The 14,362-nt window shown below is 37.4% G+C and overlaps 1 protein-coding gene across 1 annotated transcript; it reads left to right on the top strand.

Annotated features, from left to right (window-relative positions):
• Positions 1-5,578: 5,578 nt before the first annotated feature.
• On the top strand, positions 5,579-5,986 carry LOC123754341 (cyclin-dependent kinase inhibitor 1C-like). The gene has a single exon (XM_045736651.2). The coding sequence runs from the start codon at positions 5,579-5,581 to the stop codon at positions 5,984-5,986; it is 408 nt and encodes a 135-aa protein (XP_045592607.2).
• The last annotated feature ends 8,376 nt before the right edge of the window (positions 5,987-14,362 follow it).

The following is a 14,362-nucleotide window of genomic DNA, read 5'->3' as shown; positions in this document are numbered from 1 at the left end:
GAGAAAGCGCTAAGCCATTACCACAATATAGCACTTGAAAAGGATGAGGATATGCATTTGGGATAAGACGGATTAAAGGAAGGTTTAGTTTAGTGTTACATGCTGCCACTACTCTCCTTTTTCTCTTTCGCTCTCGCTTGACAGAAAATGGAATTATATGCATCAAAATATCATAGCGATATCTGAAGAATTTACCCAAGAATATGAAACTAATAATAATTTTTTTCTCGGCGACAAGAAGCCTGTTAATATATACATATGTGTGTATATCACGAAAATAAACACGCGATTAAAAATGTGACAGTGTCAGACCACGGAGGAAAAATGAAACAGGAATTTCCTTAAGTACTTTCGTATATTAATACATCTTCAGAAGGAGTCACTTCTGAAGATGTATTAATATACGAAAGTACTGTCATATATAAATATATATATATATATATATATATATATATATATATATATATATATATATATATATATATATATATATATATATATATATATATATATATATATATATATATATATATATATATATATATATATATATATATATATATATATATATATATTATATACAACTATACAGGATTATATACAACTGAAAACTCACACCCCAGAAGTGACTCGAACCCATACTGCCAGGAGCAACGCAACTGGTATGTACAGGGACGCCTTAATCCGCTTGACCATCACAACCGGACAATAAGGAAGTGATAGCCTAAGCTATTTGAACCACTTCCCCGCCTGCACTCGGATAGTAATCTTGGGCATAGCGGGGAAGTGGTTCAAATAGCTTAGGCTATCACTTCCTTATTTTCCGGTCGTGATGGTCAAGCGGATTAAGGCGTCCCTGTACATACCAGTTGCGTTGCTCCTGGCAGTATGGGTTCGAGTCACTTCTGGGGTGTGAGTTTTCAGTTGTATATAGTCCTGGGGACCATTCAGGCTTGTTTGCATTTGTGTTCCTCACGTGTTGCCCCAAAGAATGAGGTGATTTGATAAAATGCTATGCCCAAGATTACTATCCGAGTGCCGGCGGGGAAGTGGTTCAAATAGCTTAGGCTATCACTTCCTTATTGTCCGGTCGTGATGGTCAAGCGGATTAAGGCGTCCCTGTACATACCAGTTGCGTTGCTCCTGGCAGTATGGGTTCGAGTCACTTCTGGGGTGTGAATTTTCAGTTGTATATAGTCCTGGGGACCATTCAGGCTTGTTTGCATTTGTGTTCCTCACGTGTTGCCCCAAAGAATGAGGTGATTTGATAAAATGCTATCCCCAAGATTACTATCAGAGTGCCGGCGGGGAAGTGGTTCAAATAGCTTAGGCTATCACTTCCTTATTGTCCGGTCGTGATGGTCAAGCGGATTAAGGCGTCCCTGTACATACCAGTTGCGTTACTCCTGGCAGTATGGGTTCGAGTCACTTCTGGGGTGTGAGTTTTCAGTTATATATATATATATATATATATATATATATTATTAAATATGACCGAAAAAGTAAGATTAATAATTCTAACACGAATTTTCTCAATCTTTCGTACATTATGCTTCACTGTTGGAGGTAAATCAAAAATCACTTCTCCAAAATTCATTTTTATTTCTAGTCTGACGCGACACGGGCGCGTTTCGTAAAACTTATTACATTTTCAAAGACTTCACAAATACACAACTGATTAGAACTTGCGTTTCCCTGATTTTATATCTACATTTGAGTGAGGTGGGAAGGGTGATGTGGCATTACATTTGAGTGAGGTGGGAAGGATGATGTGGCATTAACACAAGACAGAACACTAGAGGATATTAATAGGGTATTAAAAGTATCAACACAAGACAGAACACTAGAGGATATTAATAGGGTATTAAAAGTATCAACACAAGACAGAACACGAAACAATGGGTATTGAATAGAAGTGTTTGTAGAAAGCCTATTGGTCCATATTTCTTGATGCTTCTATATTGGAGCGGAGTCTTGAAATATGGACCAATAGGCTTTCTACAAACACTTCTATTCAATACCCATTGTTTCGTGTTCTGTCTTGTGTTGATACTTTTAATACCCTATTAATATCCTCTAGTGTTCTGTCTTGTGTTAATGCCACATCATCCTTCCCACCTCACTCAAATGTAATGCCACATCACCCTTCCCACCTCACTCAAATGTAGATATAAAATCAGGGAAACGCAAGTTCTAATCAGTTGTGTATTTGTGAAGTCTTTGAAAATGTAATAAGTTTTACGAAACGCGCCCGTGTCGCGTCAGACTAGAAATAAAAATGAATTTTGGAGAAGTGATTTTTGATTTACCTCCAACAGTGAAGCATAATGTACGAAAGATTGAGAAAATTCGTGTTAGAATTATTAATCTTACTTTTTCGGTCATATTTAATAATATATGTCTACAGGAAAGACTGCTACCAAAATATACTAATATATATATATATATATATATATATATATATATATATATATATATATATATATATATATATATATATATATATATATATATATATATATACATATGTCGTACCTAGTAGACAGAACGCACTTCTCGGCCTACTATGCAAAGCCCGATTTGCCTAATAGGCCGAGTGATTTTCTTTGTTTTCAATAAAATGTTTCCAGTTGGTTCATTTTAAATATTTTTATTATATTATATAAAGAATATAAATTATTGATTTAGTTATGTTAGTTTAGGTTAGGTTAAGATAGGTTAGGTTAGGTTAGGTTGGGTAAGTTGGGTTCGGTCATATATCTTCGTTAGTTTTAACTCAAATTTAAACAAATTAACTAATACATAATGAAATGGACAAATTTATCATTTCATAAGAAAAAAAAAATGAAAAATATATAAATTCGGGAAAACTGGGCTTATTAGGCAAATAGGGCTTTGCATAGTAGGCCAAGTACGACGTTCTGGCTACTAGGTACAACATATATATATATATATATATATATATATATATATATATATATATATATATATATATATATATATATATATATATATATATATATATATATATATATATATATATATATATATATATATATATATTATTAAATATGACCGAAAAAGTAAGATTAATAATTCTAACACGAATTTTCTCAATCTTTCGTACATTACGCTTCACTGTTGGAGGTAAATCAAAAATCACTTCTCCAAAATTCATTTTTATTTCTAGTCTGACGCGACACGGGCGCGTTTCGTAAAACTTATTACATTTTCAAAGACTTCACAAATACACAACTGATTAGAACTTGCGTTTCCCTGATTTTATATCTACATTTGAGTGAGGTGGGAAGGGTGATGTGGCATTACATTTGAGTGAGGTGGGAAGGGTGATGTGGCATTAACACAAGACAGAACACTAGGGGATATTAATAGGGTATTAAAAGTATCAACACAAGACAGAACAGAAACAATGGGTATTGAATAGAAGTGTTTGTAGAAAGCCTATTGGTCCATATTTCTTGATGCTTCTATATTGGAGCGGAGTCTTGAGGTGGGTAGAATATAGTTGTGCAATAATTGGCTGTTGATTGCTGGTGTTGACTTCTTGATGTGTAGTGCCTCGCAAACGTCAAGCCGCCTGCTATCGCTGTATCTATCGATGATTTCTGTGTTGTTTACTAGGATTTCTCTGGCGATGGTTTGGTTATGGGAAGAGATTATATGTTCCTTAATGGAGCCCTGTTGTTTATGCATCGTTAAACGCCTAGAAAGAGATGTTGTTGTCTTGCCTATATACTGGGACCTGCCTTACCCTACAGAGTTGAACTCTGTAGGGTAAGGCAGGTCCTAGTCAATAACGGCTTCTCCAATGGTTTCATCGAAGACATCATAAGAAGGAAAGTGAAAAGCCATGCAACCTCCGAAGAGACAACTAACACAACACCTATACCCCCTATTAGACTATTTTACAGGAACTTCTTTTCCACAGCTCATAAAACAGAGGAAAGGGTCCTGAAAGATATTGTTAATAGAAACGTTATCCCTACAGACAAAAATCAGAGGATACAACTGACGATTTACTATAAAACCAGAAAAACGGCCAGCCTACTCATGAGAAACTCTCCAGACACAAAACAGAACGCTTTAAAAGAGACTAACGTCGTCTATGCCTTCAAATGCCCACTTGGGGACTGTAAGCTCCAAAAAACCCAGTATATAGGCAAGACAACAACATCTCTTTCTAGGCGTTTAACGATGCATAAACAACAGGGCTCCATTAAGGAACATATAATCTCTTCCCATAACCAAACCATCGCCAGAGAAATCCTAGTAAACAACACAGAAATCATCGATAGATACAGCGATAGCAGGCGGCTTGACGTTTGCGAGGCACTACACATCAAGAAGTCAACACCAGCAATCAACAGCCAATTATTGCACAACTATATTCTACCCACCTCAAGACTCCGCTCCAATATAGAAGCATCAAGAAATATGGACCAATAGGCTTTTTACAAACACTTCTATTCAATACCCATTGTTTCTGTTCTGTCTTGTGTTGATACTTTTAATACCCTATTAATATCCCCTAGTGTTCTGTCTTGTGTTAATGCCACATCACCCTTCCCACCTCACTCAAATGTAATGCCACATCACCCTTCCCACCTCACTCAAATGTAGATATAAAATCAGGGAAACGCAAGTTCTAATCAGTTGTGTATTTGTGAAGTCTTTGAAAATGTAATAAGTTTTACGAAACGCGCCCGTGTCGCGTCAGACTAGAAATAAAAATGAATTTTGGAGAAGTGATTTTTGATTTACCTCCAACAGTGAAGCGTAATGTACGAAAGATTGAGAAAATTCGTGTTAGAATTATTAATCTTACTTTTTCGGTCATATTTAATAATATATGTCTACAGGAAAGACTGCTACCAAAATATACTAATATATATATATATATATATGTGTGTGTGTGTGTATATCACGAAAATAAACACGTGATTAAGAATGTGACAATGTCAGACCACGGAGGAAAAATGAAACAGGAATTTCCTTAAGTACTTTCGTATATTAAATACATCTTCAGAAGGACCTTCTGAAGATGTATTTAATATAAGAAAGTACTTAAGGAAATTCCTGTTTCATTTTTCCTCCGTGGTCTGACATTGTCATATATATATATATATATATATATATATATATATATATATATATATATATATATATATATATATATATATATATATATATATATATATATATATATATATATATATATATATATATATATATATATATATATATATATATATATATATATATATATATATATATATATATATATATATATATATATATTATTTACTGTCTCTTTTGCTAGTTTCATGCAAAATGTCTCTTTATTTTTCTATATTATTCCTATAAATATAAATTTGTAATTTAATGGAATAGGTTCCATCCATAAATATGTAGTTATTACGTGATAATAATAAATAAATGAACAAATTCATAGAGTTTATGATGATTTATTACGCATAGGCAGACTAGGTCGCAATACATGACTAAGGTTTTGGTGTGGGTCGCAGTAAAGAAAGTTTGAAAAACGCTGGTCTGTACCATGTTACCTGTGGCAGCACCTGTACCTGTGGCAGCTCCCGTGGCAGCACCTGTACCTGTGGCAGCACCTGTACCTGTGGCAACACCTGTACCTGTGGCAGCACCTGTACCTGTGGCATCACCTGTACCTGTGGCAGCACTTGTACCTGTGGCAACACCTGTACCTGTGGCAGCACCTGTACCTGTGGCATCACCTGTACCTGTGGCAGCACCTGTACCTGTGGCAGCACCTGTACCTGTGGCAGCACCTGTACCTGTGGCAGCACCTGTACCTGTGGCAGCACCTGTACCTGTGGCAGCACCTGTACCTGTGGCAGCACCTGTTATCAAGCATGAACAAATCCCGAAACGCCGCTGTAATTACCATGTTAAATATAAGGTAAAAAGCCGAGGTGTTTACTGCTATTAATTTGCTAGTTCCTTAAGGATGCACAAATTTTGACATAATTATATAGGCCTACACAATGAATATGCATTCGTGATAAATTCATAATTTAAATATTTAGGAATCTTCAATAGAGAAAAATAAGATCCACTGGTAGCCTATTATGGTATTAGCACATATTATATGTTTTAGCACATATTGTACGATCTGTCCTATATAACACTGTGTCAAGACACCGAATGTGTCACTGTAGAATATACGGTGACAAGGCTAGGATAGCGAGCTAGTATGATAGCGAAATTTGTCGCCATAAATGATTCTGAGAATGATGAGTGATAATAACACGTTTTCCACAATTCTTAGTCTCAGTGGCGAGAGTAGAAACCCGATAGCCAGTAAACGGTTATCATATTCTTCTTGAGATATTTTTTGTATTTGTATTTTGAACCAAACTAGCTTTGGTTCTTTAAAAATACAAAGCCTCTAGTTTTGATGGGTTTGGCGCCTAAGCATTATCGTCAGGGTAACAAATGCTGCTGCCAAAGTTAGGTAATACTGTGGTCATAACATGGCTTAATATCGAGTATCATAGTGAAGTTGCTCAGTATAATCATGATCATATCCATGATAGTGAAAATGTGTTGACATAACGATATGGATTGTTATAATATTGCAGCGAAGGAACGTTGCAGTTATTTCGCGTCTTAATTTCCTGCCAGAGAGATAAAATCATAAATTAGCCATGGTGAGGAATAAAAAGAGTGGAGTAAGTGAGTTTGGGAGAAGATAAATACATGACGGCGAGGAGAAGAGGGCGCATGGCGGTTTTGGCGGGAGTGAGGGCACTACTTTCTCTCTAACCCACACCTCAGCATTGTCAACCACCAACATTTGTGTAATTTTTATGCAACGATTCATTTATATTTCTTTTATTTCTGTAAAGATTTGATATATGGTAAAGTCTAAATATGTGAATAGCATGGGCAAATAAATATTCACCTTTTAATATTGAACGTTTTTGGAAAAAACACGTTCCATTTAAATTCTGTTTAAGACTTTAAATTATTGTATTATTTAATTGCTATTATGTCATACTTGTAGTCTCATTTTCACTGTAGTTATTTGGAGATAAATATATTACATAGATGGTACACGAAGTGTATTCCTCCGCCAGAGCTGCGTCACGCGGCACTTGGACGGCGTCCAGCGCGGGCTCAGTCTACGTATAAGGTGAGGATCCTTTTTACATTTCATTTACACGTATGGTTACAGGAACAAACGAGTTCACAACCCATGTTAGCAGGCTTAGGGCTTTCTCTTCCCATATCTGATGTATCCATGTATCTAAAGCCTTACGTACCCTGGTAGTTTCCCTTGGAACACGACCCTCCAATCCTATTAACAACTACAGGTTCCCAGTTATTACTGAGCTAACAGTTTGGCGCCCAGTTTACCCTCACTGACCTGAAGCCAGATCCACGAAGCAGGTATGCCACTACTAACGAACGTGTACACCTTTCCTCAATCTTTGACGGCTTTAGTTACATTTATTAAATAGTTTACAGGCACGAAAACTTCTCAGTCAACTGTTATTATTGTTATAAACAGCCTCCTGGTGCTTCAGAGCTCGTTAACTGTTTAATAATTGTAAACAAAGCGGCCAAAGAGTGAGAAAAGATGTACAGGTTCGTAAGTGCTTGCGTAACTGCTTCGTGAATCTGGCCCCAGTACTCTAACCCTGGCCCGAAAGGTTAACAAGCCACAATGCAGGACGAAACACACATGATGTATCACCCAGAGGGTTATAAGCTCATGGACTACCCGCCGAAGCTATAGCCAAAACTGTTACATTTCAAAATCCAGCCGGAAAATATCATCAGGACAAGTTGGGGGGTGCCTTTGACAAGCCGCCGGTTTCCTGACCTTGTGGAGGCCACTAGTGTTAGTGGCCCATCGGGTAAATTCAGGTAAATTGCTCGCGTGACGAGAATTTTACCGCTACGCCACACTGACTTTAAATGTTTTTTTATATTTCCTTGAAAATTATTTCTAGTAGTTGTGCATATTGTGAAAGCTATTGTTATTCAGTAATATAAGTTACCAAATTATTTAAGAAATGCTCTCTGTCGGGGATAGGATGCCGAATATCGAGGTATTTCTAGGCCTATAGCATTCTCAAGTTTCAAGCCACACTAGTTGAATATGAAATTATTATTAGTAAGCGTTAACAATTTTCATGTTTTTAGACAAATAATATTACTGCATTTCCTTGTCATTAATATTTCGGGATTGCAATGTTGATTTATTTTCTCATAAATATTATGTTCATATAAACATTATGTAATTTCATAAACATTGTGTGGTTGCAATATTTCCTCATGTTCATAAACATTGTGTTTGCAATATTTCCTCATGTACAATATTTTTTTTACTTTTTTTTTTAATTGGTTTTAACGTGGAAATAATTTATCATAGATCATTACTCAACAGATTTGTGTGGTGTTCTATAGGACTCTTTTTGTGATTCCGTTTGAAACGCGTTGTGAGTGGGATTTTGACCGATCATTCAGTATCAACTGGCAACGTCAACGAAAGGTAGGATACATTTATCACTCAAGTTAAAATGTACGTGGTCAGAATTGTTACTCTTCTATATATGTTCCAGTCAAGGTGATGATATTTTGATGACTCGTGCTTGTATATGCAATAATTACCAGCAATAACAAATGTGGCCTTGGATCGACATGATGAAGACGTGTCAGATAGCCTATCTTTAGAGAGCCTATCTTTAGAGAGCGTTTCTAAGACACACCCCACACACAGGAGAGAGTTCCAAAGACTGGTGATTAGGTTATGTGGTTGTGTTTTTGCTTCTACACTATGGTGTTATGTGGGTGTGTTGGTGTAGAAGCCAGAACACACCTGCATAACACCATGATGTAGTAGCAAGAACACACCCGCATAACACCATGGTGTAGATAGAAGCAAGAACACATCCACATAATACCATGGTGTGGTAGCAAGAACACACCCACATAACACTATGGTGTAGAAGCAAGAACATATCCACATAAAACCATGGTATATGTGTGTATTATAGTTTATAAGCGTATGTATTACTGTAGTTGATTTGAAGAAGCTGACATGCTTCTGTCTGCAATTGGTGTTCCTGAAAATTCTGTCTACTTTAATTCCCTTTAATCTTTGCAACAGCTAACATTATTAAGTGTCATGTACACTTTAATTACAATTTTTACAATGTATCATAGTTTGTTAGGGTTTATGTTCACTTTCCTGGGGCGTCTACAATACTGTGCTGAAATCTACCCGTTATTCTTCCATGAGGCTACATATTCACTTTGATCGGTAGAGCGAAGCCCTCGCTCTTGCCGGGTCGATGTTCGATCCCCAATTGTTCAAGTGCTTAGGCACCATTTTTTCACCCCCATCCACATATCCCAAATGTCCTGATATCCCGTTCATGTGCTATATAATCATTCTGGTTTAACGCTTTATCATAATTTCCGTCCTTTCTTGCGTGGGATGTGACCAGGTAACTTGTCCGTTGGTTGTTTGTTTCTTTGGAGACAGTGTGGTGGGGGAGGGAGTGTGGTAAGACTACTCTATCCCTTTGAGATGTATATTTTCTTGTCTCAGTAAACATACCTGAATGAGTCTGCTAGTTTGAAGCGTTATTTTCAGTGAGTGGCTAGTAGTTGCTAGCAGGCAGGTGACCAGACTCTTCTCCCTCTTGTCTAGTGGTACTAGCTTGTTTTATAGGTGGTGGTAGTGGTTTATACAATCCACCTCGACATCCAAACTACTACGATACACAAACCACCTCGACATCCAAACCATCCCGAGTTCCAAACCATCACGATATCCAAACTACCACGATACACAAATCACCACGATATCCAAACCATCACGATATCCAAACTACCACGATACACAAATCACCACGATATCCAAACCATCACGATATCCAAATCACCACGATATCCAAACCACCACGATATCCAAACCATCACGATATCCAAATCACCACGATATCCAAACCACGACGACATCCAAAGCCCCACGTTATCGGAGCCAGCACTGAACCCAAAGTGACCATGTGAGGAATGGTATCACGAGTCGATCAATAGTAAGAAAGTCCCACTTTGCCCATACTGCCAGAACGGTTATATTTATCATTTTCACTTCAGTGTAACAGTGTAGTTAGAGGCTAACTCACTATACAGTATACTCTTCGATAATTAAGTAAATCTGAAAAATAAAAAGTGATAGAGAATAACAAGAAAAAAGCTGAGAGAGAGAGAGAAAGAGAGGAATGGAGATCCAGCGACAAGAGGAAATGTGTGTATGGAGACGTATGTCTGTGGATGAGGCCGAAATTGTGTCCAGCGAGAAAGGAACTCGCCGCACCTCCCCAGTGCAAGGAAGACTCAGTATAGTAGGAATGGCAGCTGGGTTTTTGTTTACATGTACCAGCTCCCAGAGTAATGACTATTATCTAGGTACTATCCCGCTGCATCCATCGCTGACCGTGTCACATCTGTTCTGTATTCCATGAACACAAACACAGGGAAACAAAAGCAGAGGAAGGGCGCAGCAAATACACCTGTCAGCGGGTTGGTAATAAACAGACACACACTTCTCCGTCCATCACAGAAAACGGGGCAGTGGTGCCACATGCAGAGCTGTTCAATCCTCTTACCAAACTCTTCTTGTATATCTTTATATTCATATGTCTGTGCCATTTCAAAAGTCAGAGCATCCGTCGAAAATACAATCAAAATCGCCATCTTGTTTTTCCTGTAACAAGAATCAAACCTTCACGTCTTTGAGATTAACTTGGAGCGAGGGGTGGGAAGTGCGAGAGACAGAGACGTTGGCAGCGCTGGAACGGGTCTCCCAGTGCTTATAACTAACGCAGGCTGTCTGCTACAAGGCTAACGAAGCGATGTTATGTTTACTGAAACCTACCATCTAACTTTACAAGAAATAGATTCAAATCATTCAATCATCGCTATGAAATGAGGTTAAATGACTCATGAGGCACTTAATTGCTGCGCCCAGCAAGTGCTCGAATGACATACTCTTGAATAGGTCAGGTGGAGATGAGGTTCCTGATGGATTGGATTGAATGTCTCTTTGCATTTGATAGACAGTAAAGAATTAGCGTGACGTTAACTACATATTAAATATTTGAGCTTGACATATACACACACGGTGATGATGTTCCGAATATATAGGAATTTATTTGTTCGTTGTGTGATAAAATGAGTCATCTCAGAGGTGTAACTATGCAACTGGGTTATTTTTGTATACTTGCCTGTGAAAAACAAATTATATATATAATATAAATGTGTGTATATATTTATTTATTTATTTAAGTGTCTACCACACTACCGTGGGTGTAATACTCCATTCATCCTGGGCACTAGGAGCCTCGAACACCCGACCTCCGGCTAGGGAAACAGGCACAGTTAATAGAGCAACTATCTCTCATGCTGGAGGTTTGGTGCTTGAGGCTCCTAGTGCCAAGGGTCAATAAAATATTACAACCACGGTAGTGTGGTAAAGTTATATATATATATATATATATATATATATATATATATATATATATATATATATATATATATATATATATAATATATATATATATATATATATATATATATATAATATATATATATAATATATATAATATATATATATATATAATATATATATAATATATATATATTTTTATATATATATACAATATATTAGCCAGCGTACGAGATAATGAGCTTCCGGCATTCATTACTTATTAAGAATGTTAAAGCCTACTTAGAAACTGCAGATACTGTCAAAGTTCTGTTCATTAAAAATATATTAATTTCGGAAATCATTTATACCAATTAATAATAAAATTATGAGAGAATCAGTGGGAGCCGCGATGAGAATTGAACAGGAGCTCTGGGTACTCCCAGAGTTACATCATGTTCAGAAATGTATATATATGTTGCTGTACCTAAGTACAGAAATCAAACTAATTTAGCAGTGACTGGACACGCATTCAATAGTATTAGCGTAGCCTAAGATAGACAACATCAACATTGTCCATCTTAGGCTACGCTAAGACCCTACGCTAAGTCTGAGATGGACACATCTTAGGCTTAGTATCTTAGATAGTCATCTTTAGATAGTCATAGTCATCTTAGGCTACGCTATCAACACTGTCCATACGCACAGTATGGACAGTGTTGATAAGCGAGTCCATGGTGGTAGTGAATGTTTTAACATAGTAGTAAGAGGTAACCTTGAGAGTGAGCCCGGGCCGTCAGCGTCACAGACCATGCACAACCACTACGGCCTTAACACCCGGGTAGTCAGCCCGACCCTGCAACGTCTGCATGTGTAACATGAGCTGCAGCTGCGCGATAATATTCTCCATGCGATCACTTAGTGTAGTGGAGCACCTCACTCCTCACCCACGTGCTCCTCTTACTCCTCTTCCCCCTTACTACTCTCTTTCCCTGCTCCTCCCTTTCCAGCAGATAGCCAAGAACCAGGGACGGGAGGGGGGGAAAACACACCTCTCTTTACGATTCATCCTCTTCACATCTCCACGATCGCCTATATCCTTATACTGTACTACCATCAATGTTATCCTAAAGACAAACGCCCGGACTTGAGATAACACTTATGAGCAATCCTCTGAGATCCGTGCGAAAACGGAGAAACAAATAACAGAGGGTAAATGAGGAGAGGAATGGGAATGGGAATGGGTGGCCCTTGCTTATCACCGTAGCTCAGGGTAACGGTCTCCCCGCGATGCTAAGTAACGCACACCCTGGCGTGAACTGCCGGCGCGTGCCCGCCCCGCCCCTCCGCCACCAAGATTGGCTCGCGCTTGACTTTTTGGCGGGAAGTGTCAATGGGAAGTACGGCCTAAAGATTGGATTGTGGGGCGGGATATAAACTATTTGCCCGGGGTGATAGGGATTCTCGCCACGGCCCTGGATCGATGGGGAGGTCGCTTCTCCGGATTGGATTCCCTCAGATAGTGCAGAGAGTCGATGTAGGAGGATTATGACGTAGCTGCCGTATGGTTCGACTCCATTTGGTAGCATGCATCGGCGACATAATTATTTTCTCTTGATTTTTGTTACGAAAAAGTGTTATGCTGATGTAGAACAGATGATAAAAGTTACTATTCATCACTAAAAGAATTATATTTGGTATTTGATGTGATTTCTACTTTGTGTTAGCTTATAAAGTGAATCATAGAACTTAAAATTTAATATAAATCCATTTCGACTGAGTAAGGAACTTTGGACTATTTACAAATCTTATATAAACAGACACGAGTGATAAGTTTATACCAATTTGAAATGATTTGCACTTCGTGTAAGTTTGACGGGTTTTCTGTTAAGATTTTAACTTATTATTATTATTAACATCTTTATTGATAAAATTAATTACAATTTTGCCTAATTTGAGGATTTTGATAAAGTCTTATTAAAGTGAGGATAAGATTTTAAGTTTATCTGATATTCAAAAGACTCGGTGATGATGAATGCTTTAGATATTCTTGGGTAAGGTAACAAGACAATGGTGTTATAATGGAGATACGGATGATAGCTATTAAATCACCTGATAATGGGAATACAATTTTGTGGTGATAGCGATAAATTTATGTAATGATAGCGATCAGTTTATGTAATAACGATCAATGTATGTGATAGCGATCTATTTATATGATAGCGATCGATTTATGTGATAGCTAGCAATTTATGTGATAGCAAGCAATTTATGTGATGACATTCAATTCGTATAATGGTAGATCTAAATCAATTCACGTGACGATAGCGATCAACTGTTATGATGATTGATAAGATCAATTAACGTTACGGATAGTGATCAGTTCATGAATTTGTCATGTCATATAGTAAATGTGGATATGATCACTGACATAAGGCGATATACATATGAGAATTGACGCAAGAAAATTTGCTATTAAATACTTATTTTCGATTCATTAAGTTTAGATAATTCCTCAATAAAAATATAAATCAATAAATAAATATCGAACGGCTTCTTTAACCTTTTCATACAAAAAAAGCGTGGGAATTTTTTTTGTATAAAGCCTAAAGATGTGTATGGGATTAGAGCAGGGCGATAATATATCGAACGTCGCTCTGTAATATGAATTCAAGAATAACAACAGACTGGGATACAGACAAGGGTCCAGCACCCACTGATGTTACTGTCAGGATATAAAGGAACACTTTTACCCACTTTATGACCACTTATTATTCCTCCAGCCAACCACTTGAGCTGGACGGTAGAGCGACGGTCTCGCTTCATTCAGGTCGGCGTTCAATCCCCGACCGTCCTAGTTGT

Source organism: Procambarus clarkii, chromosome 1 (assembly GCF_040958095.1).
Source record: "Procambarus clarkii isolate CNS0578487 chromosome 1, FALCON_Pclarkii_2.0, whole genome shotgun sequence".
Taxonomy (NCBI): Eukaryota; Metazoa; Arthropoda; class Malacostraca; order Decapoda; family Cambaridae; genus Procambarus; species Procambarus clarkii.
The sequence above is the reverse complement of the archived record's forward strand: the minus strand, read 5'-3'. Positions and strand labels throughout refer to the sequence as shown.